The sequence below is a fragment of the Toxotes jaculatrix genome, chromosome 2 (assembly GCF_017976425.1).
Source record: "Toxotes jaculatrix isolate fToxJac2 chromosome 2, fToxJac2.pri, whole genome shotgun sequence".
Classification (NCBI taxonomy): domain Eukaryota; kingdom Metazoa; phylum Chordata; class Actinopteri; family Toxotidae; genus Toxotes; species Toxotes jaculatrix.
In genome coordinates this window covers 26,172,014-26,183,365 of record NC_054395.1, presented here as the reverse complement: position 1 = coordinate 26,183,365, position 11,352 = coordinate 26,172,014, and the positions used below count along the sequence as shown (strand labels likewise).

General features: G+C 40.7%; 2 protein-coding genes across 4 annotated transcripts; both read right to left on the bottom strand.

Annotated features, from left to right (window-relative positions):
- Positions 1–1,038: 1,038 nt before the first annotated feature.
- On the bottom strand, positions 1,039–6,799 carry LOC121194730 (solute carrier family 26 member 9-like). 2 transcript variants are annotated; one of them, XM_041057742.1, is made up of 20 exons: positions 6,675–6,799; positions 6,318–6,457; positions 6,059–6,169; positions 5,729–5,904; positions 5,454–5,618; positions 5,208–5,360; positions 5,003–5,085; positions 4,730–4,877; positions 4,533–4,646; positions 4,327–4,404; positions 4,116–4,211; positions 3,905–4,011; positions 3,718–3,787; positions 3,536–3,628; positions 3,289–3,429; positions 2,868–3,119; positions 2,454–2,508; positions 1,987–2,123; positions 1,291–1,350; positions 1,039–1,174 (listed from the first exon to the last, which is right to left on the bottom strand). In XM_041057742.1, the coding sequence occupies exons 1-20, from the start codon at positions 6,797–6,799 to the stop codon at positions 1,163–1,165; spliced, it is 2,316 nt and encodes a 771-aa protein (XP_040913676.1). In that variant the 3' UTR covers positions 1,039–1,162. The 2 variants fall into 2 exon arrangements, with proteins under 2 accessions (XP_040913676.1, XP_040913666.1); XM_041057732.1 differs by having other exon boundaries at positions 1,074–1,350.
- Positions 6,800–7,910: 1,111 nt separating this feature from the next.
- Positions 7,911–11,248, bottom strand: slc48a1a (solute carrier family 48 member 1a). 2 transcript variants are annotated; one of them, XM_041060560.1, is made up of 4 exons: positions 10,539–11,248; positions 9,502–9,669; positions 9,214–9,349; positions 7,911–8,407 (listed from the first exon to the last, which is right to left on the bottom strand). In XM_041060560.1, coding segments are annotated over exons 1-4 (435 nt in total). In that variant the 5' UTR covers positions 10,669–11,248; the 3' UTR covers positions 7,911–8,406. The 2 variants fall into 2 exon arrangements, with proteins under 2 accessions (XP_040916494.1, XP_040916486.1); XM_041060552.1 differs by having other exon boundaries at positions 7,911–9,349; positions 10,539–11,243.
- Between the last annotated feature and the right edge of the window lie 104 nt (positions 11,249–11,352).

Sequence of the window (11,352 nt, the reverse complement as noted above, 5' to 3'; positions counted from 1 at the left end):
TCCTTTCTTATTAATTCCTACTTTTAAAGAAAAGAAAAGCAAGTTGTGGCATAATAGCTCACAACTATGTGACAAACAATGGCCAAAAGAACTATTTCAATCAGAACATTTCCCAAATTCATATTAATTAAATCAGGCTCAACCAAAGGGCTTCTACAGGAAGTCTGAAAACAATGAGGGGGGAAAGAAAATGAAGGATGAGCTGCAGGTGATGAAATTAAACACAAACACACTCACTCTCTCTCTCTCTCTTACACACACACACACACACACATTAAGTGATGAGAGACTTTCCCCGAGCTCCAAATTAAAGCTGATGGCCATAGAAACCTTGTAATCACTTGTGGTGCCAAATTGCTGCGGAGAGGAAGGGGAGCAGAAGAGCAGATGTGTGCCAGAATACCTTAGGATGATTTCTTAATAGCTTCATAAATCCATTCATGCATCACAGGCATACCAACACCACTGTCAGCCTGCTGCTAGGCCAGACACCACAGGCCTTTAAGCACCTGCTACACAAACACAAGTTAGCTGGCCCACATATTCCTCTTTGTTACAGTCACTCCACTGATGCAACGGGCAGCAATTACGTGTGTTATTTTTGGTTGCTGGAGCTTTATTCTTCCGTATGGAAAAATGATCCTTAACAGAGTTTAGAAGACAACAAAGCCACGAAACTGCTGATGCCATGTATTCATCCTTTCATTTGTGTTTAGCCTTTCTCAACGTCTTGCCTCCACAGGGATTTAACCAGACTGTTCAGCTGGCTGTACCTCACAGCTGTGGCCGTGCACACTCTCAGTTAATTACAGGACCACTGCTGTATGACTGCGCAGTCAGCAGGTTCACTCTGCAGTTATTGTGAGGGGTGGGTGAACTGAGACTCAGAGCTACTACCCTCATTACCTGCTCAGCGCTTACTTGTTGTTGGGGACTCTTGTGCTGGTATGTACCACCCCCTGTCAGCGGAGTCAAGTACTGATTACTGCGCACAACCACAAAGTAAAACATTTTATTTAGATAATTGATAGTCAGCGAAAAAAAAAAAAGACACAATATATTTTGGCAACAATAAATTTCCATAAATTACAGTGACACTGAAGATTATTGTTAGTATTTTGGTCATGTTTCTTCTGCTCATCTCCCCTGCAGCAATCAGTGCTCAAAACATTTCCTATGAAAGCAAAACTACTGTTAGATATGGAACAATGGCTTCATAATAAATATAAGAAGGAAGGCAAAATTAGCATTTTGAACTGCATCAGCTTGAATGAGCAAACCAGCGCATACCTGTTCCAAATCCATCTCCTCATTTATACTAAAGGCAAGTTCCTGTTTTGCTCTCTCTGCCTGCAGCCAACAAAGTGAACATATATATATATTTAAAGTAAAACAGACATGTACACAATGTGATATTAAAAAACACAGACTTAACTTTAAAGACAGTGGTAGAAGTGCGTTTGCAGGTAACTCTGGAGCGATCTCATATTACCGGTTACAGTCTGTGCTGACCTGCATTCTAAATCTATTTTTAGTTTTTTAAAGAGCTGCTTTCTTTTCCAGCTTAAAGTGGTGACACACACTGTATGTAACCTATGTAACTGTTCAGCCACAGCATTAAAACTGGTGACTGGTTTTAATGTTGTGGCTGATCAGTGTAAATTAATGATGGTCAACACGGAGCTGCACTCAGCTACTCTTAATATGCAGCATGACCTTGGTGTAACTTACAACTTAGTTTGTTGTGGCACCTAACTGTGTCACACAAGCTTATGTGATATTCTGTTTACCCTTGTAGAAACTGATAAGGTGACAAAGGCTGTGCTAAAAAGAGGAATTTCTTACTTAGAAAATAAATCATGCTATTCTAGTCTTCTTAATCTCTCTCTGTACCCATAACCTTAGAACCTTTGGACAGCAGGTGTTTGTATGTGATGTTATGAAAAGGATTTGTATGATAATGTTATTTTATACGCCGGGGCCTACCTTTGGGGAGACTCGCCTCTCTCCAGAGGTGTGCTGAGCAAACAGAATGGCATCGTGGACGGAAAGGAAGAGATTACTGCGGGAAATGTTGCCGTCATCAAAAGCTCCTCCAACCTCCAGTTCCTCATACACCTGGGCTGCAGACAGCAAGACGACACATATCAAACAAGGACCGCACACAGTGAAATTCATTTTGTCTGACGTTTATTTGTGACAATGACAAATACCAAGAGCAGGACACTGATTTGAGGCTTTAAAGTAATCAAACACAATAAACTACAACTATTACTATTACTATTTACTGTGGATCATCCCTTTAGCTAGCATGTCTAGTGTTTAGACATGAAGACTAATGATCCGCAGACTACTAGGACTCAGTGTTGCATGAATGACTCAGTCTCTGTTCCATGCCAACTGTTCAGTGGAGCCAACAAGAGTGAATGCACTTAAATAACTTAGGATTTTACCTTGAACGTTAGCCAGGTATAATTTAATGCCCAGCATCTCGTAGCTTGAGTTCATCTGTGGGAAATGAGGGAAAGAAGATTGTTCACGGACACATACTGTACAGACCATAACTGTTTACACCCACACTCTTAAAAATTCTCTCATAAAAAGGTTCAGTAAAGAACTACAAGATTGAATCTCCCACATCAAAGAATCTTGTACCACTCAACAAAAACTTGTAAAGAAACCATGAGCTTTAATGATTAAGGAACAGCCTAATTTTGTGTAATCCATATTCGTAGCTCTTTTTTATTCTTATTTTATTTTTTATCCTCTTTCATTTCAGTTTAGGCATTTAATGTAGACATTTCTCTTGCACATAGAACCACTTGTTTAAAGAGCGAAAATATTAGTACTGCAAAGACGTTTATAACCTTTATCAATACTTTGATGCCCATTAGATCAATGAAGCAGACCCCTGCCAAGTCAAGGATGAGGGTGTGGAAGGGCATAGGCTGGGACTCCAGTGTGACCGCAGAGGGACTGGGTGGCTCTTGGTCAGGCGCCTGCTCACCCAGCTCAATGTCACTACAGTGGAAGTTGACATAGCTGGTGGGAGGTTCAGGTTTGTTGGCACTGCCATCGTTCATGTCAAAGTCATTTTGCAGTTCAAGCTGAGATATGGTCTAGATTTAGAGGAAATGCATAGAGAGAGGTGTACAGAAAAGGTCACAGGCTGTGCTTTCCAAAACTCTAATGTTTAACAGCAGAAATATGAATACTGTATAAAAAGGTTTTGTATGTGTTTCTGGTTATGACATGTGTGTAACATTTGTCATATATTCTTGATCGTACCTGTACCTTCATGTTCACCAAAGAGCTGGGCTTTCTCCTTCTTGTCTCCTTGTCCTTCTTCTCCTTTTTTGCTTTTTCCCTCTGCTCTTTTTCTAAGAACTTCCGCCTGGCCAGAATAAGTTTGCCAGGGTCCAATCCAGTCTAAACACACACGTGCCAAAGTAAACACTCACATGCCACATTAATACACTCATTCAAAGCTGGCTAAAAAAGAATGACAGCATAAGAGGTCATTTATTCACTTTACCTTTCTGATAACCCTCTGGCGAAATATTTCAGCATTGGCAAAATAGAGTGGCGAACAATAGTTCACTATTTTCACACCTGTTATTGACATGACCTGTGGAGTTAGTACAAAAAAGGAATGAGGTGCAGGTACACTTACATTAAGTGTAATGACAAATATACACAAATACGTAGTTGTCATACCTTAGTGTACACCTTAGGGTTTTTGTAAATATCTGTATCCATAATCTGGACCATTGCCGAACCATTTCGACTACGAGGAACACATTATTAAAATGAGTAATCCATTAATATACACTTTACACTCTGCTGCGTTGTCTTTTGAAATGCTTGTTTCACAAATAGCACTTTTTGCATGAAGTTTACTTACAACTGTGTCTTGAATATCACAACCAGGATGGAAAAACCCACTCCGATAGCGACTCCATAAGGCAAACTAAGAAAGAATGTGGCCAAGAATGACACCACCCACACACACTGGAAAAGAAAGAACAATAGAAGAAGAAAAAAATGGGGAAAAAGTGTTAAGCATTGTAAGTATTATGCTGCAATACAGCGTCCAAGGCATGCCTCTGACTTACACAGTCTAATTTGCTTTTCTTCCACAAGTGATAGGGATCAGAGAGCTGTAGGAGCGTGTTCTTCAGGTTAACTGCAATCAAGGCTCCAAGCACCGACTGGGAAATCAAAGATAACAGGTTATTAATCACATCAGGATCTTTCTCTTACCTCTATTTAAATGTTTTGTACGATTTCTCAAGTTGCTAGTATCATACTCTTACTTCCACCGACCTTTGGTAGTGGTTTCAGGTAAGCTCCCAGTGCGAGCATGGTAACCATTACGACCAGCATCACACACAGACTGGCAAACTATGAGAGGGCAAAGGTGCAGTGGTGAGCAGTTATTTCCTTGTAATTGATGCTGCTTGTCTCCATTAAATTACATGCAAGACTAAGTTACATTTACAGTAGATTTGCAGAGGCAACACAGCACTCACCTGTGAAGTTCCCCCGGCACTGTCCACAGCCAGGGTTACAGACAGGGCACAGCAGATCACATGGATCTTAAAGAAGGATCCAAGGAAATTGCTGCAGCCAAGAGCCAACATTTCCTGTACAACAACAAGCAGGCAGTGTTTACAAAATGGAATAAAATGCTAATTTTGATCTGGTAGAGGAGGTGCAGTTTTTCTACCTGGTTGGGATCCACATCATAGCCGTGTTTGGCTGCCAGTGTCCTGCCCATCGCCAAGTTGATGACATACCCAACTATTGCCAGGGAGAAAGCTGTGCTCAACATGTCTTCCCACTGACTCACTGTTGGCAGGATTGGTGCTGGGAATCTGGAAAATAGAGACAAGTGACAAATCTAACCTGAATAGTAAAAAAAAAAAAAAAAAAAAAAAAAAATAGTTGCCGTTGAATGAATGAAGCAGCCATTGATAATGAATATGCTGATATGCTTTACCCCAAAGGGATTTCTCCTACGATGTCCATGTGATAGATCTCAGGAAGATGCAGAGGGCCTGAGATGGCTGTTGCCACCACCACCTGCGTAGAACAGGAATAGGGAGCAATCACCACTTTCAGCTTTATACTGTCATATTAGAGTCAAGAACAGTCTACAATCTGTCCTACAGCTACATGAAAGTGGTAACCTATGAACTACTTACAATAATGATCTCCATAGGAATGGGGAAGGGCAGCTTGTGGCGGTAGCGTGCGCTCAGCTCCTTCACGACAATCAGAACTATGCTGCTGACCAGAGCGAATACTAACGACGCTATGTTGGTATCAGGAAGGCCAACGATAATGTCTACGAGAGTCTGTGACAAAGAATTAAAATGACACATTTTGCTAGCAAATCAACAGCCAAAGCTTCGGATGTCCTTCCGTCACTGTACGAAACAGATACTTACGTATACAACAGCCAGCGGGCCGCTGTAAGGTGGCACACTGATGCCAAAGATGTACTTGAGCACTGAGATGAGGATCTGCAATCCTGCAGCGGTCATGAAGCCTCTGACGAAGGATTCTGACAGATAGATGGCAACAAACCCAAACTGCATGAAGCCAAGGCCAATCTGAACGGACATAAGCATGAGACATATTTGATGTGTCACTTTCAGATTGAAATGTACCTCTCCTTTCTTTCACTTCTTGACTGAGGCTGAGCTTTTAGTGGTACAAGTACCTGTATGATTGCAGTGAGGCAGGCCAGAGTTCCAGATATTCCCAGTCGAACCTCATTCATCTTGTCCGTGTCCACTATTGTAGCATTAAGAGTGGCATTGAAATGACTGAAGTCTGACTCCGGGGCAAGCCTAAGACACACGATTCCCACCATAATGCTGAGGACAGCAAAAGTACCTGGACATAAAAAGTAGTGTGTCACATCTATTTCCTTTGCCATACTGCAAACTGGGCAGAGTCAGGCTGAGTGCAGCTGATCTGCATTGTGCAGCTCCGGCAACTTATCACTGTCATCCTATGAAATCGCGGTAGATAAATCACTCTGATTTACCTGGGACCATCTGGTGAGCGGTGCCCATGAAGAAATATGGGATGAGGGGGAAGAAAGAGGAATAGAGGCCGTTGACAGGAGGGAGATTTGCCAGGAGGGCAAATGCCATGCCTGGAAAGAACGGACGCCTTTATGTAACTGTCAAATAAATCATGATCACATACAGAAAACTACAAAAAACACGTTACACACTGGAGTCCAACGCTGCAGTCAGTGAGTATTATACAGGAGCATCAGAGAGCGGAGAGGACTGACTGACCTTGGGGAACCTGAATGGTGCCGGCACTGACCCCGCTGATGACATCACACAGCAGGTTGTCTTTGGCTTTGTACTTGGGAAGCCAGCTGAGTACAGGCAGATGTCTGAATAACAAGCCCTTCAGTCTCAGCACAGAGCATCTGACAGAAACAAACAAGAGGAACTCTTTGAAAGGCTCTGGTTTTTCTTCTTGTTGCTTTGAAAAAAAGTCCATAACACGTCTAAACTTTGTATGGAGTCATAGCTACAGGGCCCTCCACCGTCTGATCACAACACAGAGCTTGTCAGAGCCAGAGTTTGTGTGATAGGATGACATGTAGTTCACGCTGACTGTGCGGCAAGATTGTAATTCTGTACCTGAAGAATTTCTTTACTTTCTCTCCAGCAGGGAACTGTCTACTCTTCTTGTCAAACTCTCTGTCGAAGTCTGGGAGGTTGTATGCCGGCCTGTCAATCACATAACGTGGGCGGTCCTGGTGCATGGCTAAAGTACATTGAAACATATTAAAGTCATTAAAAAAAAAAACCTCTGGAGTATTATATCCTCAATGTGCAGTTTAAGGAATCATAAGAAATGACAATACACTTTCATTCAGAACTCACAAAATGTGGTTATCAGCCAAGTTAAGTCTTGAACTGAGGTTCATGTTTACATTTTACCAGCTAATTAAATTTGCATTTTATTTTTCATCTTTTAAAAAAAATCTGAATTTTACATTAAACCCTAGTTGTTCCACATTTAAGTGGCGTATTCAAAAATGCAAAGACCCTAATCTCACCTTGACGGATGAAAGACCAGCCAACAGGTTGGCGCGCTGATAAAATATTTACACCAGGTAAATAATAGCACACACACACACAAGTTCACTCTGTCCTCAGTAATCTTACAGTGAGCATGCAGAAAAAAAAATGTTGGCATTATTTTCTAAATCCTTAAGTTCACCACATACCATATTTTAAAACAAAATCTATAATAATGACAGAACATCTGCACTTAAAAACACAGACATTTACCGTTTAGAGAAAACACTCAGCTGTCACACTGATAAACTCTGTATAGAGTACGGGGGTTATTAAGAACTATAAACAGCTGGATCTAAATATAAAGCTGGAGTTGAAAAGACAACTTCACTGTATGACAAAACACTCTGATAACACAGTAAACCAAGGAAATTGGCTAAAAGCATCTGTTCTTCATAAATTGCAAATTAAAATGAAATTCCTACAAACTGATGTATACCTATATTTACTGATAAAATAAACAAAAATGTAAGTTGCAAGTAAAAGCCCAACACATCCATCCCAGTGTCATTAGTCATGTCAAAGGAAAAAAGAGACAGAAAAAGAAAACAGAAAACAGAAAAAGTGTAGAGACACCACACTGTACCTTATGGCTGAAGCACAAAGTCTGAAGGCATTTGGTTCAGATGTGTGTACTTCTCACTTGTTTGATTTCTTATCAAGTTACACCAAAGACCCTCTACACCTTGTGGGTGGAGCCTAAGAAACTGAAAATCTTTTCACAACTGAGTGACTTAAATCACTGGTCTGTGAGGGTGCTGCTGTGGAATATAGAGCGAGGAGAGAACATGATGTAATTAACAATAAATGCACATTTAATGGGTTCAGTTTCTACATACATGTAGCATTCTCACATTCATCCTCTCGTCAACAAAAATACTATTTTACATGTTTTATGGTAAAAGGTAGACACAACCTACAGCTGGACCTAAACCACTTACGAAGCCTAGTCTAACTTGACTTACACAAATCATACTAGTTGTAACCTAAATGATACATATAAATAGTGTAGTTCAACATTAAAAAGGGTGAGACATGAGTGACAGCATGAAAAGTTTTTTTCTCCCCACTGTATCAGAATTTGTGTGCAAAACAATGGCATCAATATCAAAGACTAAAGTGCAATTATTTATCAAATCTAATTGTTTTATTTTCTCTAAAGAGGAATGTCTGTGGACTCAAGACAGAAAAAGCAAGTCTCCCCCTGGTGGAACCAAAGATGAAAAGCACAAATCATTCCACAGGAACGCCTTTCCTTTGGGCATGATATACAACTCCACCATTCAGTTCTATGAAAAGAAAAGCAGAGTATAAAGTGAGAAAAGTAAACTTTCCTCCTTTGGGGTGGTATATTAACTAGCATCTTTAAAAAGCTGTACATGAGAGAGCAACTATTCAAATCAGTGGTTGAATTAAAAAAAAGAAAAACGAAAAAAATTCAAATTTCTTTGCTGATGATGAGTGGAGCTGAGAGACTAACTTTGCAGACACTAAGTGACAGTCTGGAGATATGAACATTCTGTGGTTCAGAACTGCAGCTATGAAAAAGCTCATTTGGGTAAAAACAATCAAGCACTCAACATACACTGCTGACCTAGTTTTATCAGTGTGGTTCCAGGTAGGTGGCTTTAGTTTTGGTTTTGAGGATTTTAGCTTTGAGAGTATTTTCATTTTAACAAGTAGTCATTGGATTAAAAATGGTTATGGTGGGGATTTCCTTTTATATATTAGTTTTTATTCCAAGATTAAACATTCACAAAATAAAATTTGTCTGAAAATCCACCGGCGTGTCTCTTCATAAATAGCCTCGAGCGATTTACTCAAAATTGGTTCCTTCTTCAGAGGTTTAAACTTATGACTACAACAGGAATAATAATATGTAGCTCACTAAAAGTAGGAGAACGTGTTACAATACAAACACAGAAGTTGTTAAGCAGGAGCAACAAGTGCAAGTCCATGTGATAAAAGTCAGATGACTCTTTGATCTAGCCATGTCTGGTTTTCCTCCTCTTTGTTACAAAAGCTCTTAGACCAGCTCCTGCTGGCAGCCTAAAACCCCTCAAAGTCCATCACAGTCTATAAAATCAGTACTGACTAGAAGTCGCTGAGGATGCTGATATCTGCAAACTCCTGGCGGTATCTGTATGAGTACAAGGCCAAGAGGAAGGACCATTTGAGGGTTAGGAAGCTCCACACACAGGAGAGGTAGAGACTCCTCGGGTCAGTAAGAGCTATGGGACAGAAAAAGCAGAATAATTAATATTTTCACTGAGAAATCACTCCTTGGCTCTGACTGAAAAAGCATGTGTTGATAATAATAAATATAATAAGTTCACTTTTATATTACTCATTATAAACTGGGAACAACAGAAGGAGGCTTTACATTGCTTCTCTGTTATGGCGAGAGTGAGGAAGGTGATGAAGGCGGCCACTGCCAAAATTGAGAAGAGCACACCAACAATGATGAAGAACCTGAGCCCTTTGAGCCAGGTCCGCCAGTAGTCCTGCAGGTACATGATGTGTGTGACGAGAGCCCAGAGTGCTAAGACTCCTGTCAAAAGAGACAAACACATACAACATAAATACTACATCAAAATAACTGGAGCATCATTTTTTTTTTAATCCAGCATTTACTATATGGGGGTTAAACTATGTAACTTTCATAAAGATTAATCTGCCAATTAATTGATTAGTCTACAAAATGTCAGAAAATAGGGAACAATCCCGATCAAAATTGTTCGTAATTCCTAAGTTGTATGTTTTTGCCCCATACAACTCCACAAAATCTAAAGATATTCAGCCTATGGGATAAGACAAAGACAGACAGAAAATGAGCTAACCGAGGAGCTGGAAGGAGAGAACATTTTTGTATTTTTCTTTGAAAATTTTAATCGATTATCAAAATAGCTTCTGATTATTTTACTGTCAGTCAACTGGCAGATTAACCGCCTGTACATATTACAATGAAACATACACACACATAAATCAGACCAGTAAATCAATCATGTGGCTGTGTTGAACTATCAACATTTGGTAGTTTGGTTGTCAAGCATCCTGGCACAATGAATACCTCAAAGTGATGCTGAGGAAGGGGATAAGCTACAAATCTGGTCATATGCACAAGTGTGACCCATATTAAGAGTATTTAACCCGTGACACAGCACAAAAATTCACTGGCAAATGTTCTGTTGGAAAGAGCTCAGTGACAAGAGTGAGACTGAATAACAAAAAACACAGAAAGTACAGCAAACATCTTTAAATGCTGCGATAACGGTAGGATGTTGTTTGATAGCGCAGGCCTGCCTGAGGATCAGGCGGACTGACTTACATGCTCCATGATCACGTGAAAAAGACGAAGCTGCAAATCACAATTAAAATCAACACACACACACAATCAACCCTCTAGGTGAGCTGACATACCTGACAGGCCTCCCATGGCCGCCGTCCACGGCTGTTTATAAGCAATATTCCAGACCAAGAAAGCCGAGAGTCCAACCAGGGCACCAAATGTAGCATAACCTATGCTAACGTAGATCCTGTTGATCCCCATTGTTGGATGTGACTGTTACTACTTTAAACGCTGTAACAGGCGTAAGCGACAAAGGCGTATTTATAAAAACAGGCCGGTATTAAGCTACATCAACAGCTTACCGCCACATTATGTAATATCCTTGACACTAGCGACAGGAAACCGATGAAATTCCCCTCGGCGGAACAACCAGGACAACGACGCCCTGTCGCTGGTCGCAAAACTAGCTTCAGAATCAGCTAAATAATAATCGCTAGTCGGCGTGACTTGCTCAGCAAACAAACAAACAAACAAACGCCGATGGCACAAGTCAAGCTTTCGAGCTACCAAACAGCAGCAAAATACCGAGGCGAGTGTTTATCTCATGGACGCCGCAAAGACGGCAGGCTATGACCGAGAAAACCGCTACCAGGTCGGACCTGGTCTTCAGCCGATGACAAAATATGTCGGTAAGGTCTAAATTTCTTCGATGCTGTTAATATATACAGGTACTTTATTCTTATAAAACATCTGAAATACAAAATGCTGAGTGTAACTCTATGGAGGAAAAAAAAACTATCTCTCGGGGTGTTCTTGACGCTTTGCCTCAAAGTCGTCGATCTCTTACACATTAAATATCTTTGCAGAGAGGAAACCCCCGTCTGACAGAAACACCGCCCCTAGTGGTGGAAAAGGAAACTGTCATGTTAGACCTCTGGTGCCACA